General features: G+C 40.3%; 2 protein-coding genes across 8 annotated transcripts; both read right to left on the bottom strand.

Annotated features, from left to right (window-relative positions):
• LOC124289686 lies at positions 1–21000 on the bottom strand. 7 transcript variants are annotated; one of them, XM_046726306.1, is made up of 8 exons: positions 7528–7622; positions 7203–7334; positions 6492–6686; positions 4835–4972; positions 3197–3222; positions 3154–3166; positions 2506–2581; positions 1–1573 (listed from the first exon to the last, which is right to left on the bottom strand). In XM_046726306.1, exons 1-8 carry the CDS (start codon positions 7598–7600, stop codon positions 910–912), a joined length of 1317 nt encoding a protein of 438 aa, XP_046582262.1. In that variant the 5' UTR covers positions 7601–7622; the 3' UTR covers positions 1–909. The 7 variants fall into 7 exon arrangements, with proteins under 7 accessions (XP_046582262.1, XP_046582261.1, XP_046582260.1 ...); XM_046726305.1 differs by lacking the exon at positions 7528–7622 and adding an exon at positions 20850–21000 and having other exon boundaries at positions 3154–3222; XM_046726304.1 differs by having other exon boundaries at positions 3154–3222.
• On the bottom strand, positions 8846–12877 carry LOC124289687. Its single transcript, XM_046726312.1, has 4 exons — positions 12734–12877; positions 9915–10112; positions 9504–9529; positions 8846–9304 (listed from the first exon to the last, which is right to left on the bottom strand). Exons 1-4 carry the CDS (start codon positions 12795–12797, stop codon positions 9083–9085), a joined length of 510 nt encoding a protein of 169 aa, XP_046582268.1. The 5' UTR covers positions 12798–12877; the 3' UTR covers positions 8846–9082.
• Positions 21001–22935: the final 1935 nt, after the last annotated feature.

Raw genomic sequence — 22935 nt, 5'->3', positions numbered from 1 at the left:
TATTTTGGAAAGTTGCTCAGTAAAGCAATACGGTCTATTTTAGGCACCAGGTTTAAACCTGATAGTGTCTCTATGACATCAAGAGTATGTACATTGTCGACTAATATGACGTTTAAAAAACAGTGAATAAGTAATTAAACTTCAAAACACGGACATGTTGTGTGCATATTCCGAAGAAAGAAAAATCAATATGTCTTTTGATCTATTCGAACAAAACTTCACATAAGATACTCAAGTGGAAACATCATGATAATACATTTCCCCCTGAATCATTTAAAAAGATAAATAAAAACAATTCTAAGATGAACTGAAACACCCTCTACACACGTCAAGACTGTAAGATTTCCAGAAGTGAAATATCTTCATTTTCTTCCGTTTGGTTTACCGTTTTACAATTGCAAATCAGTCCTGTGATCCAAACGTTCCACCTTCAGTGAACATGACACTGGGTAGATAAACCGTCATATGTACGTTTGATTAAACTGTCTTTGTGGATCTTACTTTAACTACACCCATATATTATAAATACTACAAATATTCTATGACCACCTTCAACCCTATAGTCATCACCCTAATACATCTATTTCTAAACTATCTATTACCTTAGAAATGTTACTTTAATCTATTCTGCCACAGTGGCGTTGTTTCCCTCAATATATGCCTGATACTGAAGTAGATAATTTGCTTAAATCTACTCTCGTGGAACTAGTATATCTAAAACAACACTGTGTTGGGATAACCCAATCTTACTATACAATCAACGCAATTTCTCTTGTCCAAGAATAATGTCCTTTTACACGACCATCTACAATATCATAAGATTCTAAACCACCAATTACACCACTATCACGGTTTTAGTTGTCTCTGACACTAATTCTAATGTATAGAGTATATATACTAATCAGACGCCTAACTATTGGTCTCAAACGTATGGTTGTAGGTGTCATCCAAACTCTTTACAACGATCCCGGCATGAGCCACGTGATAGTCACCTTCTTCAATCTCCTTGTGTATCGCGCAAATGTGACTGTACGATTCAGCTTCTTGTCTTACGTTTCCCCCTTGCTGTGTGGTGTCGTAGAGTCCCTTTGCTCTTTCCATGTGGTCATACAAACCAGCATCTCCTTTACACTTTTGCATGGAGCTGTGGTTCTCGAGCACGAAGTACTGAACTCCCTCGGAACTGGCTACACCAGTAACTGCTGCAGATGCATCTGGACCAAGACTGACAGCTCCTTCATCTCCACCTCTCGGCTGAACACCTTCCGCTGTGTTGTAGTAGTGAAGATGCATGTGAGGGGCTCCTGCTGGCATCCCGGTGTGTTGTTTGGGGGCCGTCTCTTTCTCGACATCAGTCACTGAATTGCAGATATTCTCAATGTGGCTTGTGGGGTTTACTGTCGCCGTTAGAGCTGGATGAGTGAATGGTTTCCCGTCAAGTATTTCTGGGTTTATATAAGTATAGTCACCATTTTCTTTCGGTACATCGGGACTACAGGTCGCGTTTTCTGTGGATGTTTTGATACTCGACTGTTGATATATTTCCTTTGTTCCCAAACCAAGTTTGCGTTGTCTGCAACATAATTTGCAACACTGAATACAATGTAAAAATGTCCTGAATAGTTAATACAAATCAAGTAAATGGTTAATGTGTTCCAACCAAAGGAGATTAATTGTTGTAATGCTTGTCATGTCATAACTCGAAGTAGCTTTAAAGTAAAAAAATCCAAAAATACGAATAGGGGATCACCCCACACATCAGATCAGCCAGAATTGAAGGTTACCATTTTGGTATTGAACTCAGTCATACTGTTGGCAGCAACTGTTGTATAGATGCTGCTGGATATCAAACTGAAAATGTATTCTTTACAAAATAATTATCATATTGCAGGAGTGAATGGTTGGTGTACTATGTTTTGTTTGTTTGTTTGTTATTTAATGCCGCACAGCAATATTCCAGTTATATGGCGTCTGTAAATCGAGTGATCAACAGCATGAACATCGATCAACGCCATACGATTACATGTGTCATCTAAGTCAGAGATCCTGACCAACCGATCCTGTTACGACAAGCATGTGTTGTTGAAGACAAATTTTAACCCAGCTCTTCACGAGTCTGGTGTACTATGAAATTATGCAATATCTCTTGTCCCATTCTTCCTGAGACATCATGATTTATGAACATTTGTGGATGGCAGCACTAGTGCTAAAGGAATGTTCAGTTTGGTTCTTTCTATATTGCCCGAAGGTATGTGTAACATGTCTTTATACACGGGAATATACAGCACTGGCAGCTCTATAGCAGGGTATCTAAAAGTAGTTAATTGATTTCTTTATAGTATGTAACAGTGATACGTGTAGAACATATATTTTGCTTCACAGACACAGACTACAACTACCCCTCCCATGGAGTGGAATGGAAAAGTTAGAATTATGTCTGAAATAACATTTCTTCATATTCTGTGATCTGTGCGCTTATTGGAGAATTGCTGGTTGGATGTTCACCTTTGCAGAAGAAGTACAAGAGCGATGACTATCAGTAGGAGTATCGCATTGCCCACAGACAGTCCTATGACTACACCTGGAAATAAACAAAAACTTGTATAAAACATCCTGATAAACTCGTTTACTCAACAAATATTGGGAATGTAAATTTACGCTGAAAACTGTCAACACAATAACTGTAAACGATATACACTCATGTGCCCTGTAATGACAAAGGGCCCGTTACAAGAGATCTTACAGATAATGGCAACTCACATACTATAACATACAGCAACAATAACCATAGAACCAAGTCATATTGGTTAATACCAACTATTACTAAATTTATACTCTTCTCAATATTGTGAAGACACGGATATTTGTAACTGTTTTCTGTATAATGTATTCTTTTATTTGGGACTTTTAATAATACTATTGCTGGTAATTGTACGACATTTAAATTTATTCAGAATCGAACACCGGTTTTCATTGTGACGAGCGAAACCTTCTCTGACAGGGCTACCAACGACTACTGCAGTGGATGCTTACCATTCCAGCCATCAGCATGTCCATCTACATCTGACTGACCTTCGGTTGAAGGATGCTTACCATTCCAGCCATCAGTATGTCCATCTACATCTGACTGACCTTCGGTTGAAGGATGCTTACCATTCCAGCCATCAGTATGTCCATCTACATCTGATTGACCTTCGGTTGAAGGAACGGAAGCATCTCCCCCTGATGATGGAGACTGAGTTCATGATGGTATTGACACTGACGTTAGTGCTGGTATTGCTTATTGTGAGGTAAAAAGATAAGAAATACATGTGTATTGTTTCTTTCAGCAAATACACATCTGACTTTCAGCATGTCCATCTACATCCTCCTGACTGACTGTTGACAAGGATGCTGCTGCTCTTTCAGCTAAGCTGCTTAGGTGACATGACAAGTGAAATAGTCTCATGGAATTGTCAAACATTTGATTTTACATCTTTAAAATGATGTGATTAACTGTTTTGTAATGGAAAATTGAATTCATTTGAATAACTACTTGTAACAACCTCCAGACTGAACTATTTTTCAAAGCTGACATAGAGTAGACTTGGAATTGTCTGTGGGTTCTCTTCAACCAACAACCATTGTCCATTAAAAATCATAACCAGTAGGTGCGTAATAGTTCGGCTGAGGCGGAGGGTAAAACTGACTGAAAGAAAGGGTGCGTTCACGTATTTTAACGCTGATGGACAATTTGAGCTACGTTCAATACGTTGTGAAAATACAGAAAATACCAACTAAAATAAATGTCAAACCAAACGTCCTCCTAAACATTAAATAATACCATATAAAGTATATTCAACAAGGACCGTTTAACTTCACAAGTGAGTATAACGGTAGGGAAGGTCATATATCGAGGTACAAGTATCATCTACTTAGATGTGAGTATCATCATACGACATGATATAAAGTATGGAGTTTGGTACTGATGGTGTATGGTGTAAACACGTGAGATATTATGGCACAAAACCAACATTCAGCAAATACAATTCCTTAAGTTTGAAATGCAGTGTGCAGATACACACTGACTGCAATATCAACAATATGGCGGTGTATCACATTCATTGATAGAACCTGTTCATTTTTGTCCAAGAAATGCACCCTCACTGGACAATATGTTACTTTTGTTAGGGATGTCCACTGGACTGCAACTATTATTTCCTATGACTGTTCAAGTCTCTGGTCGGGGTCTTTTTTCATAGGCGCACACAAAATTCCGATCTCATGTACTAAATATAGAAATCACGTAATGCATTATATCAACCATGAAGGAAGGCATTTTAAAGGGTCAGGGCGTCTACATCCGTTGATTGAGGACAGAACAGATCCAATATTTTGCTATCATACACACATTAATCACACCCATTTATCGTGAGAAAATAAACTTTGGCATTTCTACTCAGAGTGAAAATCTGAGATTCTAATTATACCTGTAATCAATCTTGAAAATAAAAGCGGCATTGTAAATAAAAAAACCCATCCGTCTGCCATAAGGAATCTCTGCTATAGTGTGAGAGAATATGGTTTCATGCAACTTTTAGCGCTATTCCATGTGACGATAAAACAGTGTGAAACAGTAAGGATATCAGGTGTTCGCGAAAAGGTAAGCCTATCCTGCCGCAGCATAACATTCCTTCACTAAAACATGCAGAGGCAATCAACTGTCCAGACGTAAAGTAAAAGAAGGAAGACAAAACACACTGGAACATAATTGTGCAAGTCAAAACACGGAACTGTGAGATGATGTGCCAAATTTGAAACAGTTCGTTAAGCACTGATTTGACATAATTGTTACCTTCACAAATAGAAGCAAGATGGAGAGAGCACGGTAACCAGTACAACTTCCTTGTTCTATTGGTTTTCAAAGCAAGGCACATTTGTATAGGCGAGTTCAAAAACGGGTAGTAATCTTCATATCCATAGGCGTTATTTCCTGGAAACATACAGGCATAGTTCACTGTAGAGCACTTTCACCAACATGTATAAGGCAACTGAGTGCGTTAAATCAAGTAGGGACATCGATTTATCCCAACAACTGTTTATCGCCTTATCACTAGTCATATTTTGTCGACGTATTTTAACACCACTTGGGAGCTACTGATATTTACAATGTATGCCATGAAGAATGAGGACTATTTATATGCATGTGAGGGGCTCATAATTCATTTTTGGAATTTTCCAGCATGCATGGCATACATTGACTTCTTTGACTGGCATTCTAGAATTTCGGTAGATGAAGAAAGAAGACTATTTTTATGGATATACAACTTCTTTATTCTGTATAGACGACGTTTCGACATAGATTCTAATGTTGTTGTGAAGCAACGACATTAGAATCGTATGGAAACATCGAAATCGTATCGAAAATGGCTTCACACATTGTACCCATGTGGGGAATCGAACCCGGGTCTTCGGCATGACGAGCGAACGCTTTAACCACTGGGCTACGCCACCGCCCCTGATCTGAACAGATTGCTGTAAATGCAATTAATCAAAGGATCCAATTCCGTTATACTTGCACACTGGGATACATGCTAAAACATTCTGAGACATTTTTGCACATTTCGACATATTTTACACATTCGGACATAGTTGAACAATTGTCAATCTTTCCTCTACTGAGTGTGATGGACGAGGCTCACGTGGGCGATGACTATTTATTCAGTGAGAGACGCGGCATACATTCAAGGGAGATCACTCCGACAGCCTTATCTAGGTCAACACGACCTGGCTCATGATACTGTCATTACAACTACTCCACACTGAGCAAATCGGATATAGTGCACTTCTTACACTCTTCGAACATGCTACCGTCCTCTGATGTCTGTCTCAGTGGTTTTGACAGAGTATCCTTTGATGATAGTGTGACTTCAAAATCAGGCCAATCGAGATTGTGTCATATACAAAATGGTTTCAACAGATATCTCAATCTGCCACGTTTGAGATATTCCGCTACAGAATAAAGACCCGTGAAGATTCGGGTTAGAATATTGATCTTCAGTAACCCATGCTTTTCGTAAGAGGCGACTAACGGGATCGGGTGGTAAGGCTCACTGACTTGGTTGACACATGTCATCGGTTCCCTTGTGCGCAGATCGATGATCACTGGATTGTCTGGTCCAGACTCGATTATTTATAGACCGCCGCCATATAGCTGGAATATTGCTGTGTGCGGCGTAAAACTAAACTCACTCATTCACAGATTAGAGACGCGAAAGAGACTAGATCGGAGTCGTAATGTATGCTACTCCTTCAGCACTGGCATGGTTTCGATGTAGGAATATTTTCCAATTTCCGCATTTAGATCTAGATATGTACATACAGAAAACATTTCTGACGAGAACCCTGTTATTATGCAAGTACTGCAGCATAATTCGAGCCATAATTTGCATGTTCTATTATCATATCGTTAATACTGACAGATGTACAAGAGCAATTCTGGAGGAACCTACCATTTATCCATTTCCTTGAGACTTTATATGCAAGACCAATCCAAATCCTGTTATTCGATTGACTTTTCTCTAGATGTTCTATAGTAGAATTGTCCAATTTGACCAAACGACAATTGTGATAAGCCTGTATCCATGACTGTCTGTCCTTTCCTGACGAAACACAGACGGCCTCATTACAGTTGGTTTCCTGTGATGCTACAACACAGACGTAGGGGAAATGTAAGATTGAATGACAGAGGCGATGACACACGGGTGGTTTATGGACTAACTGTTAAAGAAAACTGTTGGAGTAATGATAGCTTCGTTATCAAACCAGGAAGTGTTGCTCTGGTTGAAAAGGGTGTGTTTTGCGGTTTTTAGTTGGTCATCAAAATTATTGTTGAGAACATCTACCTGATAAAATTACACTTTAACCCATGTGACAACAGCTGAAGGAGAGGTAATATCGAAACATGAGGAAATTGCCAAAATGTTCATGAAACAGAGCTCGCACTGCATCTGTAAAATGTCTACATCTTAAATAAAATTTATGATTTGGTTAATTAAAACATTCTTCTTATTTTTTTGTTCAAACATGTTTTACAGCCGATCCAATTAAGGCTTCTGTAACCTACATCCACCAATTTTGACAAATTTATAGTATGTTGACTTTGATAAATTATGATATCTTAGTGTTCGTTGATTTTCAGTCAGTATATTGCCAGTACGTACTATTTTGATAACATGCAGATGTTCTGTTTTGTGTTAAACAATGGCGGTAATGGTTGAGGCCTACGGAGATAGAGCCATTGACAACCGCATAACCACATGCCCCATGTTGTGTCGGTCGAAACTCAAAGTGTCCTGAAGATAAAAAACATCGACAACATAACATGCAATCCTTCTTGTGACGCAAAAAGATGGAACACATTTTAAGAAACATATGACACGATCATTCGATTTTTACCTGAGGAACCTTATTGCAGACAAACGCTTATTTTTCCCATGACGTTTAACAATGATTCAGTTAGTTTACAGAGTGATAGGACTCACATACCTGCACCATGTGTATACACTGACATCCAAGTGCTGTTCCCACACTTTTCATCTAGGTTGCCCGGACACTGCATCTCTCCTGCACTGGTGTTTGTAGCTTCACACTTTTCATCTAGGTTGCCTGGACACTGCATCTCTCCTGCACTCGTGTTTGTAGCTTCATATGTCTCGTTAAGACAATAGCATTTGTTGCCCTAATTACAACAAGGACACTTTCAGAAAATAATATACTGTATCGCGATTTAGTGCTGTGTCCAAAGTGGCGACATTTTCGATGAAGCCTATTTTGAAAGGTCATATTCAGCACTTGAGCTTTGTCTAAAATAATAGTGGATGGTATCAAGAAACAGGAAATTTCCCGCAGAATTCGAAAATGTGAAGTGTATTTGTGTGCGTGGGATATTTTGATTTTTATTGGACTTGAAATTGAGGGTTGAAGGGGAAGGACATATATGTCCCTGTGGCATCCAGGGGTTTAAAGGGCTATTTTCAGCTCCGCCGAACAGGCCCTTCTCCAGCATTCATCCATTTCGACCATACTCCACTAACCAGGTATCATAAGTTCCATAAATATCAAAAGCTTTTCTTCTTACTCATTCTGAATTGGAGTAGCCATGAATGGGGTACCCTCACATCTCGTCCAGCACTACGGCAGGTGGAAATAACAATGCTATCAGTCTTATATAGGACTACCGGCAAAATTATTTATCGTGTCAGATACCTAAATTAAATAAAACAGAAATAATGACTTTCAATGTCACTTTAGCATATTTCTTTCCAGCCTGGATGGTAGGATCAAGCTGCTTGTCGAGAGCTTTTGCCACAGCTTCCGCTATTGGTACCCTACAAAAAAGATTCTGTGGCTAATGAGGTATTGCCTTGCAGTGGGCAGAACTGGACCGGGTCATTCATGCTGAAGTCCATGCGTTGCAGCGCTGCCCTAGAGCTGTGGTGATCCACCTGGGCTCCTATGACATGTGTTCAGTCAAGACAAGCCATTAGACATTGATAAAGCTTATGCAGAATCACCTGCCAGGGACCCATGTCTTCTTTTCTAACACCCTTCCACGTCGCTACTGACCCATATAAGGTACACCGTACCAGAGTCAACCTAAATAGGTGTCTAGCCAACCGTTTAGTTGGCATTCTGAACTCTTCATCAATCCCCATCCAAATATAGTTGTCCTTTTGAATAATATCAATGAAAGTATTTATATCAATGCGTTTTCAGTCCCTTAAGACACAGACGTGTCTGACATGTGATTCAGGTGAAACATGGCAAATATGCAGACCTTGCATATAAAATAATATGCTTGCTGGTGCATTAGGTCCGGTACTCCCAATCTCTAGCTTAACACTGGGAGAGTAGCTGGGTTTGATGCCAGAAATACAGCCCTTGTGATACTCTGGGTAATACAGAAGGCTGTTTTTGAGAGTCTGACAGTGCCGGGATCATCCAAACTGTCTTTACTGCATTTATTTATCCTTAATCTGTGAATAGTAATAAAGGGATTGTTTTTATCATACTTTAGCGACCACTTGTTTTCGTAGGTTAATTAAATGAGTGCCAACATTGCCAAAAGTTTCGTTTCATAAAATTTCTCTATAAACAGTAAGTGTGACCCAGAAGTCAATACAATATTAACTCTTACGCTCAGCCCTGTTCTGTCAAATGTTCTGTTCTTGTACATCTTTGTACATGCAAGATGACACTCATACACAGAGTTATAAGGCAGGTATTTGGCGGCTGAACCTGGTCCACTGCCGCTGTACCCGACATAGTAGACTAACAACTAGTCTCTGAAATGAACATATTATACTGAAAAAAGTTCATAGTAAAAAAAATATATATAATGAAAAGGAGCCCTGAGACTTTCTTCATTTTGACTGAGGAAATCTAGACTTGCCACATTTTCTAGACTTGCGAGGGCTTTCTTTGATATATTTGCTTCAGGGTCTGTACGAGAGACTACCGACATAGCTGTACAGCGGACTTTCATCGGCTGCAATATAACACAAATGTGAATAAGAGACATTATCTTTAGAAAGGAAAAATCATAGCGTCAACACATGCACATTGTTTGTTTGCTTGGGGGAGGGCTGGTTAGTAAATCGGTGCTTAGTTTATAGTTGTATGATCCCCAGGGAGTTGATATTGATAATAAGAAGTGCCGTTGAGATTGACATCCAATGATCGAGGGAAAAAATACCAGCGCCTTGAGCATGCTCTTTGCGTGGATATGTGCGCTATGTAAATATCCAATAGTAATAATAAAACATAAATAATAATTTTCTGACCCGCAGTGGGGGCCTATGATATACATGCCTGCATGGATGCCATCAGTGTTACCACTGTCATATGCATTGGTTCCACGTCCTAATACTAACCTGTCCATATCCACGTTGAATACCTCATGGCTCCCACCCAGTAGAAGGTGTCGTTGTTGAGAATTCCATCCAAGACTGAAGGAAGGGGTTCTTTATCAGCAATATACAGATCTCTCTCATGCTCCGTTGTGCAGTTTCTCCGAGCGTCCCACCATGTGTTCTCAGTCTCGGTTATGTTGAGGTATTTTGTCCCAGTGGCTGTAAAGGATTACAATACAAGTTTCTCTTGTTCAGAATTTCACTGCGCAGTTATTTACATTGCAGATGAGTCGATTCGACTTAGTAGTAGGTATGGTTAAGTAGTAGTAGGTTAAGAACGTAGCTAATTTCGAAAATATTCTGTTACTGTTATGTGTTTTAACAACGGTCATTTCAGCATCTACAGTTTGTCATTTTGAGACGAAAATGCTAAATGAACAACATGGTTTTGTATCGCAAGGTTGATGAATAAAAATGAAGAAATGGCAATGATTTCCATTGGCATAAGACATCGTAAAGTCCCAAACGACAGAAATGACTAAATTATTAAGATTATGTATCTGAAGTGTCTTTAAAAACAAGTATGCTCAAGTCGGCATGTCTGGAATAGTATCACAATTACGACACCAGTTCTGAGATCTAAACTTCTTTTGCACAGATATAAAATATAATTGCACTACATATAATTTTACAAGCGATATTACAATGACAATGGATAAAAATGTCATAAACAACCATTTTTGACTACTCCCATTATCGCTCGTTGAATGTTATCTTTTTATTTTTATTTCACCATTGAACTACAATGCAACGATATTTTGCATAGTCGCTTCATCTGAACTTTGGGACAATGTGGCGCTGGGACAGATTAGTTTGTGTTGCAATGCTGTCACTTGAATGCTGTTCAGGCCGCGTCATTCACTCATGCGATCAACCTTGGCGACCATGCGGTTAGAGAACTTGAAAGTGAAAATTAAATCACTGCTAACCACGTCGCGTAAACACCGTTTCACCCAAAAAATTGATACCCATCCACGGTACAAAACACGTGCCGCTTGGGCAGACATAACTACACGCGCAATCAAGGTACAGAAATTATACAGACGGCACTGGAACCTCACCCTGAACAACGCGTACCTTGGTATGTATATATACAGATGGGAGCCATCCATGTTCACATTGCTAGAACATTTGATTGCTTTCATGTTACTGTAACTAGAGACTATCAAATAGCGATGAAACAGGTGTTCGCGAAAAGGTGAGCGTCATAAACATAGGCAAAGGCTTGTCAAAAGTTCACCTGAACAAATTCGGGAACGTATGGTACAAGTCAAAACAGGGAATTGTATCTGACATAAGTTTTGTGCAAAAAATGTTTAAACGTCCTTCACATGTCAACCATAAAACATTTTGAAAGCTTTACTGACGCCTTGAATGTGGTAACCTTGATCGAACAACTTCTGAGCTAGAGTCGTACGACGCTCTTTGAAATTTTGGTAAAATGAGCATGTTCGATTGTACCTGAAAAGTTGTGAAATGTAAACGCCAAAGGCGGTAGCTGTTGAAATATTGCTCGGCATAAAAGGGAAGTTGAAACTGAATATTGGAAAGTTGCAATGACCCCTTTTATCTTTTTGGGAGCGTTTTCGTCACTCTGAATGTTTATGCGTAGATCTAAATACACTCTCCAAAAAGAGAAATGCATAAGCCGTTTTAGAAGAATTTATTGCGTTAGTTTAAGAGCAATTATTTCATGTAATTTCAATGGTAAAAAAGGTGGAAATTCACACATCTGTAGACAAAGAGTTCGCCAAGACAACAGCATCCTTTATTGTTGTATTTCTGGTTACTTGAGTCCACAAGGTGGCGTCAAAGTCTGTACTGTGTATGGCCACCATTGTCAGCAATTACTGCTCAGTATCGTCCCGGCACAGACTGGATATGTCTGGATATATACGCGTACCTTGGGTATACATACCCCACTCTTCCCCACTCTTCCTGCAATGCGATGGCTAGTTGTGGAAGCGTCTGACGTGTTTTGACGTTGACATACACGTCGATCGAGTTCATGCCATAGGTGTTCTATCGGCTTTAAATCTGGTGAACGGGAAGGCCATGGCAAGACATTGACGTTAGAATTGGCAAATTAGCGGATCGTGACGCGTGCTGTACGTGAAGTAGCGTTGTCATGCTGGAACAACTCCCTGAACCACAACTAAATCTGATCTCTGAGTGCTGGATATAACACCCCACACCATGACACTTCCTTCGTCGAATCTGTCGACCTGGCGAATGCAATTAGCGGCAAAACGTTCATTTCTCCAACGGTAAACATGCTGTCTTCCATCTCGCCGGTGAAGAAGAAATCGTGATTCATCACTGAACCAGACTCGCCTTCAGTTTCTAAGGTTCCAGACTCTACGACACCACCGCAAGCGATTGCGCTGATTCCTGACAGTTTGGTCGGCAAGTTCTTCTCAAACCAGGGATGCGTTGTGCAGTCACCACGGCTGTGGCAATATGATGAGGCAAGTGGCTGTTCCCCTATTTTATACTATCAGTATATTAAGCTGTTACGTATTTTACGTGGATTAGAAAAACTGAAAAATTAATAACAGCGGAATTCTTCTCACTTATCAAATTCCCACGTAAAATTATGAAACAATCGACTGAAGATGTCACGAGATGCCTAAAGTGTTATGTCTTTCGCAGTACATACCTCTGTTTAACAATGAGTTATGAAGGTTAATGGTTTTACTCACATATTTCATTGTATTACCGAGTGCATAGAGCTAGAATCACCGGGTGCAAAGGATTTAATACAGAGAGTGAATACTTACATATGTTGACACTAGTTGCACACACACAGTGAAGGTAACAGACGAGCAGCCCCACGGTCCACATATCTCCGGCCCGTGTGCTGGAGTGGTGTACCCAAAGAGGAAGAGAGGAAAACTTGACTGTATCACACAACCAGTCAATGTCGCTTATTTCACTAGCCTATTATACATGCCTGACATCAGTATATCATGCTTTCCATTGGAGGAAAATACTTTCCTCTTCTTCATTTAACGTCCGGGTATGTGATAGGTGTGCATTCATTCATAATACGTCGTAGGGAACTGCGTATAATGTAACATTCATTATTATCTAAGCGAGCGTGTTTTCGCTACGTGTCCTCATCTCATAATCCAACACACCAGGGTTATACTCCTTGGTATCCAAGTTATCGTTCCCCAAGAAATCCATTAGCTTTCTGATATTATTTTGGAGTTTTTTGTCACTCGGAATCTATATCCATAGATATATATGAAACAGATGCGGGTATCACGGGTCTACCTTATGTTTGGTTCAGTTTGGTTGTGGTAGGTGGTGGGTACGATCCAGTCAACTATCTACCTCCGACCACACATATAAGCAGTGGTAGGTACGATCCAGTCAACTATCTACCTCCGACCACACCTATAAGCAGTGGTAGGTACGATCCAGTCAACTATCTACCTTCGACCACACCTATAAGCAGGGGTAAGTACGATCCAGTCAACTATCTACCTTCGACCACACCTATAAGCAGTGGTAGGTACGATCCAGTCAACTATCTACCTCCGACCACACCTATAAGCAGTGGTAGGTACGATCCAGTCAACTATCTACCTCCGACCACACCTATAAGCAGTGGTAGGTACAATCTAGTTAACTATCTACCCCCGACCACACCTATAAGCTTTGGTAGGTACGATCCAGTCATCTATCTACCTCCGACCACACCTATAAGCAGGGGTAAGTACGATCCAGTCAACTATCTACCTTCGACCACATCTATAAGCTGTGGTAGGTACGATCCAGTCAACTATCTACCTCCGACCACACCTATAAGCAGTGGTAGGTACGATCCAGTCAACTATCTACCTCCGACCACACCTATAAGCAGTGGTAGGTACGATCAAGTCAACTATCTACCTCCGACCACACCTATAAGCAGTGGTAGGTACGATCCAGTCAACTATCTACCTCCGACCACACCTATAAGCAGTGGTAGGTACGATCCAGTCAACTATCTACCTCCGACCACCTCCGACCTATAAGCTGTGGTAGGTACGATCCAGTCAACTATCTACCTTCGACCACACCTATAAGCAGTGGTAGGTACGATCCAGTCATCTATCTACCTTCGACCACACCTATAAGCAGTGGTAGGTACGATCCCGTCAACTATCTACCTCCGACCACACCTATAAGCAGTGGTAGGTACGATCCAGTCAACTATCTACCTCCGACCACACCTATAAGCTGTGGTAGGTACGATCCAGTCAACTATCTACCTCCGACCACACCTATAAGCAGTGGTAGGTACGATCCAGTCAACTATCTACCTCCGACCACACCTATAAGCAGTGGTAGGTACGATCCTGTCAACTATCTACCTCCGACCACACCTATAAGCAGGGGTAGGTACGATCCAGTCAACTATCTACCTCCGACCACACCTATAAGCAGTGGTAGGTACGATCCAGTCAACTATCTACCTCCAACCACACCTATAAGCAGGGGTACGTACGATCCAGTCAACTTTCTACCTCCGACCACACCTATAAGCTGTGGTAGGTACGATCCAGTCAACTATCTACCTCCGACCACACCTATAAGCAGTGGTAGGTACGATCCCGTCAACTATCTACCTCCGACCACACCTATAAGCAGTGGTAGGTACGATCCAGTCAACTATCTACCTCCGACCACACCTATAAGCAGTGGTAGGTACGATCAAGTCAACTATCTACCTCCGACCACACCTATAAGCAGTGGTAGGTACGATCCAGTCAACTATCTACCTCCGACCACACCTATAAGCAGTGGTAGGTACGATCCAGTCAACTATCTACCTCCGACCACCTCCGACCTATAAGCTGTGGTAGGTACGATCCAGTCAACTATCTACCTTCGACCACACCTATAAGCAGTGGTAGGTACGATCCAGTCATCTATCTACCTTCGACCACACCTATAAGCAGTGGTAGGTACGATCCAGTCAACTATCTACCTCCGACCACACCTATAAGCAGTGGTAGGTACGATCCAGTCAACTATCTACCTCCAACCACACCTATAAGCAGGGGTACGTACGATCCAGTCAACTTTCTACCTCCGACCACACCTATAAGCTGTGGTAGGTACGATCCAGTCAACTATCTACCTCCGACCACACCTATAAGCAGTGGTAGGTACGATCCAGTCAACTATCTACCTCCGACCACACCTATAAGCAGGGGTAGGTACGATCCAGTCAACTTTCTACCTCCGACCACACCTATAAGCTGTGGTAGGTACGATCCAGTCAACTATCTACCTCCGACCACACCTATAAGCAGTGGTAGGTACGATCCAGTCAACTATCTACCTCCGACCACACCTATAAGCTGTGGTAGGTACGATCCAGTCAACTATCTACCTCCGACCACACCTATAAGCAGTGGTAGGTACGATCCAGTCAACTATCTACCTCCGACCACCTCCGACCTATAAGCTGTGGTAGGTACGATCCAGTCAACTGTCTACCTTCGACCACACCTATAAGCAGTGGTAGGTACGATCCAGTCATCTATCTACCTTCGACCACACTTATAAGCAGTGGTAGGTACGATCCAGTCAACTATCTACCTCCGACCACACCTATAAGCAGTGGTAGGTACGATCCAGTCAACTATCTACCTCCGACCACACCTATAAGCAGTGGTAGGTACGATCCAGTCAACTATCTACCTTCGACCACGTCTATAAGCAGTGGTAGGTACGATCCAGTCAACTATCTACCTTCGACCACACCTATAAGCAGTGGTAAGTACGATCCAGTCAACTATCTACCTCCGACCACACCTATAAGCAGTGGTAGGTACGATCCAGTCAACTATCTACCTCCGACCACACCTATAAGCAGTGGTAGGTACGAACCAGCCAACTATCTACCTTCGACCACACCTATAAGCAGTGGTAGGTACGATCCAGTCAACTATCTACCTTCGACCACACCTATAAGCAGTGGTAGGTACGATCCCGTCAACTATCTACCTTCGACAACACCTATGAGCAGTGGTAGGTACGATCCAGTCAACTATCTACTTTCGACAACACCTGCATGAAGTGTAAAACAGATGAGTCTATCCATTATTCTATTCCAAATAGTATAGTTATGAAAAAGGTTGTGTTCACAACATGAGACAGTTTCATAAGTAATTTTATTCAGAGAGTTCAATAAGTTTTAAGAGTGAGATTCTTCATTTCCTCCAGAAATCAATCCGAATCAAGTGTGCAATCCAACATTAAACATATTAGGACAATGCCATGCATTTGATATATACAGGAATATAATCAAACGTTACTTGTACACAGAGTGTCTGCGTTAGAATACTAACTCAAGATATGGTTTCAAATGGTAGACACATGTTGCATTGTTATCCGTCCCGGAGAAGGGATCGTGTGAACCTTTGGGTGTTGACAACATTTCGTCGTTTTCAAACATTTCAAAATTTACATAGGTTTCAACATCAAGTACATGTAGATCAATCACAGATGAGAAAAAAAGTTATTTCGGAGAGGTAATATTATTACAGTGTAGCATCATATTGTTGTCATAATCATAAGAGTGTTTGTTACAAAGCAAACATTCTTTTGAGACTTTTCGTGACGAAATTTTCAAGCATAATTGTAAGGCTGCTCTGTGTTCAGGATATAAAAATGATAAGCTTGAAAGTATGTGATATGTCAATGATGTATGAACTCGCCTGTAACGAGGCAGTCGTGGATTAAGTGATACTTTGTTGCGCCACATTAGCTCGTCATATTCATGTACTTGTTTGTTTACAATTTGTCTTCACTGGTGTTTTGGGGGAAATGAACCACTGTATCAATGAATATATAAGTAGTTTTAAGATTGTATTTGAGCAAGGCAGACTGATGGTCGGATCTTGGTCTCATAATCGGAAACATTTTCCAAACAGTATACTTTATTACTAATAACAAATTAATCTTGCGAGAACTATTAATCTATTCCAGATGTTTTTAAACTTTTTAACTTTCTGAGAAATGAATGATTAACGTGTATGAATTACTCGTTGCATATGTTCATTCGTTTGCGAGAGGCCACACAGTAGAAACAATGCAAGTTGTAATGCATGGCGACGTTACAAGAAAAGTGCATATGTTAACACATTTGTATTAAAATATATATTTACAATAAAAACATAGATATATAGAGAATACTACACGAGGTCTCATTACACACGAATTATACGAAACGAGTGTCCTTCCTATGGTATCTGACCGAGCGAAAGCGAGGTCAGATATCATAGGAAGGTCACGAGTTTCGTATAATTCGTATGTAATGAGACTGAGTGTGGTATTTTATTTATTACCCACGTCTTACATGCATTAAATTGACAAAATAGCGTTTTTTTTTGTTAATATTTTGGTTTCAAACCGAAACCGGTTTCATAAAGAGGTTGCGGAAGAGTTTCGTACTGTAGTACAATATTTGCATGACGTCACACTGTAATGACCTCACTGCCTTGGTAACCGACGTCACGATGCATGTCAGTTGTCATCGCCTCGTACAGCCGCCTACAGTAAACTACTCCGTAGCACCCCGTTTCTTGGTTTGCAGTTGCTACATTCGGCTAACATCACTGGTGGAAATATTGCGTTTACGTTTTTCGACGGATATAATGTCTCAGTTCGACTCACAATTAAACAGCGACACGGCAACGTTCGCGATGTTTACATTCCCACAGTGCATTTAAGTTGTAGAATGAATGAATTCACGTGTTTGTCATGAATGAAAAAATAGTTACGTCAGAATGTGACCTAATTGAGGGGTTATCGGTTATCCAATCAAATCGTTAGAATCTCAGGTCAAGTCGTTACGACACAGGTCAACGCGATACGACACTCGTGTGACGTACGAGATTAGTATGCAACTACCCATACGTTGACCACGTGGGTAATAAATGGATTATATGATATGAGTGTCATATTGAGTCTGCTACACGAATGGCATTAAATAATTCTTTGTTTTTCGTAAGCTTTTGTAGTATAGCATAGTATAAGTAACAATAATCAACAGTAGTCAACATGGACTTCATCATATACATCATGTCTACATCATATGTGTTATCAGATTTGTAGTATAGCATAGTATAATTAACAATAATCACCAACAATAGTCAACATGGACTTCATCATATACATCATGTCTACATCATACGTGTTATCAGATTTGTAGTATAGCATAGTATAATTAACAATAATCACCAACAGTAGTCAACATGGACTTCACCATATACATCATGTCTACATCATATGTGTTATCAGATTTGTAACTTTGCAGTATGTGGTATATGTATGTTTAATTATGTGTCATGTTCACACATGTTTAAACTTTTCATGATATAAATATAAGTCTATAAAAAAGAATTCATAAAAATGAAATGGTACAAGTCAGTCAAAATGAACCGCTTCAGTCATTGCTGAACTTTCAAGTGACTAAAATACAAGGTATTAATTAAACACACAGTCCTAGACGATATATAGTTGTTTCATGAGATACCACATAAATTATTTGATATTGTATAAGTTTTTATTTTAAATACTCCAATATATCATATCCTCAATAATTAGTTGTTTTTTACACAATTTGTATCCTATTAATTTATCAATGTTACGTTGTTCTGATTAGGGTTTCTTTGATATAGAAATAGACAGATTGATATTTGCACCTGTAAAGGGCTTCTATCCAGTTCCTTCCTAGCAAAATTGTTGCGAGGGAGTGTTAGTTCTACAGGACGTACAGTAACTATGTGAACCTAAGATATCATCAAGTTCATCATAATACCGATATCATTTTCACTGGCAATAGGGGCGGTGGGGTAGCCCAGTGGTTAAAGCGTTCGCTCGTCACTCCGAAGAACCAGGTTCGATTTTCCACATGGGTACAATGTGTGAAGCCCATTTCTGGCGTCCCCCCACCGCGATATTGCTGGAATATTGCAAGAAGCGGTGTAAAACTAACTCACTCTCTGGCAATTGACCTTGTGTTACAGGAATCGGTGGTTTTGTCATCACTCTCATACGTATGGTGTCATCCAAATTCTTTACAACCAGTCCTGCATCAGCGACATCATAGTTACCTTCTTCAAACCCCATCTTTATTGCACTGATGTGACTGTATGATTCGTCCAATCTACTGGCGCCGCCTCCTGTCTGTACATGTGCTGTGTCGTAGTGCCCCTCTGTCCCTCCCGTATGGTCGTACAAACCAGCATCGCCTTTCACCTTTGCTGGCAGGGAGTTGTGATCTTTCTCAACACCATCCACAGAGTAGTTCTTGTAGGCTTTCTTAATGTGACTGCTGGGGTTTACTGTGGCCCTCGGAGTGGATGACTGCCCAGCAATTGTGTTTGGGTTTATAACAGAATATTCCCCATTATCTCTCGGCACATCTGTACAACAGGTCGCGTTATCTGTGGGCATGTTGAAGTTCATCTGATGATTCGTATCTTCTCTCTCCAAACGGATTTTTCGTTGCCTGCAATATGATGAGAGTATAAACTGTCTCTCCATACATGTTTGACTTTGAGTCATTTTGTGAACAATAACTGGCGTGAATGATTGAAGTAGTGCTAAATGTATGTATTCATTACGTTTCCTCTAGACGTAGCACGTGTAACATATTGTATATGTGACATTTTGAAAAAAGTTAAAACAAGCTGCAGATTGATAATTAATGGACACCTGACATTTTAAGATAAACTGTAAGGGCGATAAAGGATATCTACAAAAGAAGTCTTATTTCACAATTTTGGACAATTAGTTACTCAAGGAAAAATAGTACACTTAACACTTAACACTGCAGCTGTAGCAGTTTTATGATGTTGAAAGAAGAGCCTGCTTGAGATCTCACCTTCGCACAAAGAAGACAACAGCGATGGCAATGAGAAGAAGGACACCGATGCCTGCACCCAGACCGATGTGAAGACCTGGACATAAACACACAGAGTACACATTAATAACAGATATATAATCACTCAACATTATTTCGTTTTGTTTGGGTTGAACATCTCTATGTGACATGGATATATCAAACTTGTAACTGTACTGCTACCTTACCTGTCTGTGTATCATTGCTATTGGAGCTAAGAGAGGGTGTAAATGAAAATTGAAAGCATATTACTGCCACATTCCAAGAAAAATATTTCAGCTTTGTAGAAGATAATTTCATCTACGCAGATTATACTACATTATTTATGTTAATGATATCATAATTTACTTAGGTAGAAGGCATCATCTGGTATCGAATTATCGACTTGGTTTTAACCATGTTTTCGGGTCTGTTTTTTTTCTTTTGACGTCTGGCTTAACTCATTAAAATATCGAAGTTTTGTTAAATGTTATCGATCTGTTTGGGTTTTAACACTGATGGACAATTTGAGATGATTCCAATACGTTGTCGAAGATAAAACACACTGGAACCTAATTGTGCAAGTCAAAACACGGAACTGTGAGATGATGTGCCAAATTTGAAACAGTTCGTTAAGCACTGATTTGACATTATTGTTACCTTCACAAATAGAAGCAAGATGGAGAGAGCACGGTAACCAGTACAACTTCCTTGTTCTATTGGTTTTCAAAGCAAGGCACATTTGTATAGGCGAGTTCAAAAACGGGTAGTAATCTTCATATCCATAGGCGTTATTTCCTGGAAACATAAATGCATAGTTCACTGTAGCATTTATGAGCACTTTCTTGGGCATGTATGCATTCAACTGAGTGTGTTGAATCAAGTGGGGAAATCCATTTAATATTACCTGACAAATCATATTGCACACAAACGCTTACTTTCCCTGACTTCCCATTGACGCTTTAACAGTGATTCAGTTACTTTACAGAGTGAAAGGACTCACATACCTGCACCAAGTGTATACACTGACATCCCAGTGCTGTTTCCACACTTTTCATCTAGGTTGCCCGGACACTGCATCTCTCCTGCACTGGTATTTGTAGCTTCATATGTCTCGCTAAGACAATAGCATTTGTTGCCCTAATTACAACAAGGACACTTTCAGAAAACTATATACTGTACTCAGTAACATTAATGTCATGAAATGTTAGTCTATTCCAAGTGGAGTCCTTCAATGAAATTGTGTATAGTAAAATATTAACAATGATAATAATAAAGTGTTGTCAAAAAGTCCAAATCTTTACAGCTCCAGGGCCTGATGACATTCGAAGCCGTTACTGGAAACTGTTCTCCTGTGTCCAAAAACCATTACTTCACTGTGTCAATTCTCTCGTTGACACAGGTGATGTTCCTCCATGGTTCTGCAGAGGTCGCACAATACTCCTTCCAAAGAAAGGAGGCCTGACTAATCCCAAAATCTCCCGGCCTATATAACGTGTTTAAATACACAAAACAAAATCTTTACAAGGTGTTTGAGAAAGCTTGTGTCATCCGACTGATCTTCCAGTAATTTATACAGAGCAGAAGGGAGCAAGGAAGGGATGTTGGGGATGCAAGGATAATTGTTTTGTACAGAAAATGATTTGGGAAGAGGCTAAAACATATCTCCGCAACCAGCATGTGCTGGATTGACTATACAAAAAAGCATATGACTCTGTCCCTCATGGATGGATTCTGAAGTCTCTTCATTGTATTGACCTGCCAGAGCGACTACTTGATCTACTCAAGTCTTTAATGAGTTGCTTGTCGACTCAACGCGGGATGTACTCGCAAGGGTATGTGCAGACTTCGGAATCTATTCTTATAACAAGGGGAATATTCCAGGGGGACTCCTTTAGTCCTTTGCCTTTTTGCCTGTCTTTAAATCCTTTGAACTTTCTCATTAATAAAGAGGAGGGTTACCATCATGGACCTCCTCAGCATAGACAACCAACAATGCTTACTCATCTCCTTAACATGGATGACATCGAGCTCCTTCCCAAAGGCGATACCAAATTGAAAGAACAGTTTCTCCTCGTTGAGTCGTTTTCTAATGATACTGGCATGATATTGAGACTCTTCAAATGTAATACTCTTTATTTGAAACGTGGCAAGGTAATTAATGGTGGATCGGTCAAGTTACCGTGTGGAGGAGTTATTGAGCATCTTGTGGCAGATCAGGCCTGCACCTATCTTGGAATACAACTTTGGACCGAGTATAAAACTTGCTTAAAGAAAATCTGGAGCTCAGAGCTAAATACTCGAAACAAGGTCAAAGTCACCAATACTGTTGCTGTGCCAGTCCTTTCCTATTCCTTTGGAACAGTTGATTGGAGAAAACCAGATATCCAGAGTCTTGACTGCCTGACTAGAAGGATCATGTCTTATAACACAGCCCACCAACCTCGTTCCTCTCTTAATCGTCTATATATGCCAATTAGTTCTGGAGGTCGGGGTTTGATAAATGTGGGGGCTTTTCATGATAGCATTTTATTGTGTTCTTTTCCACATATTTATTTATCGGATGATCCTCTGGTGATGCATGTCAAGACTCATGATGAAATTCCATAGCTATTTTCAGCGCGCCAAGGTTGTTGGACAGAATCTCAAATTTGAAGTTGATTTTGTTGATACCGATGTACTGCTGGGTGGTACAGCGACGTGAATATACCAGATGAAGTCCTTCACCAAATCTGCCCAGAGTCGGTCATTTGTGAAGACACTTTCTGGGAAACCACTGCATCGTGTGTACATGTAGTGTGTGGAACAGAATAGCAATCCAACCGACTCCTTCGCCTGGATGAAGTCTGCTGGTCTAAAATGTGAAACTGAGGGCTTCCTTTTTGCTGCTCAGGATCAGTCACTTCCCACTCGCAATCGCCAAAATGTTATTATTAATTGATAATATTAACAGGAAATGTTGAATATAAAATGAATTTACAGAGACTGTCCAATGCCTGTCAGTGGATGCCGTTCTTTGGCACAAACAGCATACCTTAAACAATATGATTCAGGAGAAGCATGCTAAATATGCGGACCTCGCCTTTGAAATGT

The sequence above is a fragment of the Haliotis rubra genome, unplaced genomic scaffold (assembly GCF_003918875.1).
Source record: "Haliotis rubra isolate DU_JTF1 unplaced genomic scaffold, ASM391887v1 Scf447, whole genome shotgun sequence".
Classification (NCBI taxonomy): Eukaryota; Metazoa; Mollusca; class Gastropoda; order Lepetellida; family Haliotidae; genus Haliotis; species Haliotis rubra.
This window is presented reverse-complemented; position numbering and strand designations above follow the sequence as displayed.

What these genes read in the sequence shown, in the direction of transcription:
- LOC124289687 (XM_046726312.1), bottom strand. Translation starts at nt 12,797, where the DNA reads ATGTGGACCGTGGGGCTGCTCGTCTGTTACCTTCACTGTGTGTGTGCA. An exon ending in TTCAACGTGGATATGGACAG is followed by an intron (nt 9,530 to 9,914) that starts GTTAGTATTAGG and finishes GTTATATTGCAG; the next exon opens with CCGATGAAAGTCCGCTGTAC. An exon ending in AAAGTCCGCTGTACAGCTAT is followed by an intron (nt 9,305 to 9,503) that starts GTCGGTAGTCTC and finishes TTAGTCTACTAT; the next exon opens with GTCGGGTACAGCGGCAGTGG.
- LOC124289686 (XM_046726305.1), bottom strand. Translation starts at nt 20,922, where the DNA reads ATGCAGTGTCCGGGCAACCTAGATGAAAAGTGTGGAAACAGCACTGGG. An exon ending in ATCTGCATGTTATCAAAATA is followed by an intron (nt 6,687 to 7,202) that starts GTACGTACTGGC and finishes TCTGTGTTGTAG; the next exon opens with CATCACAGGAAACCAACTGT. An exon ending in TCTTGCTTCTATTTGTGAAG is followed by an intron (nt 3,223 to 4,834) that starts GTAACAATTATG and finishes CTCCATCATCAG; the next exon opens with GGGGAGATGCTTCCGTTCCT.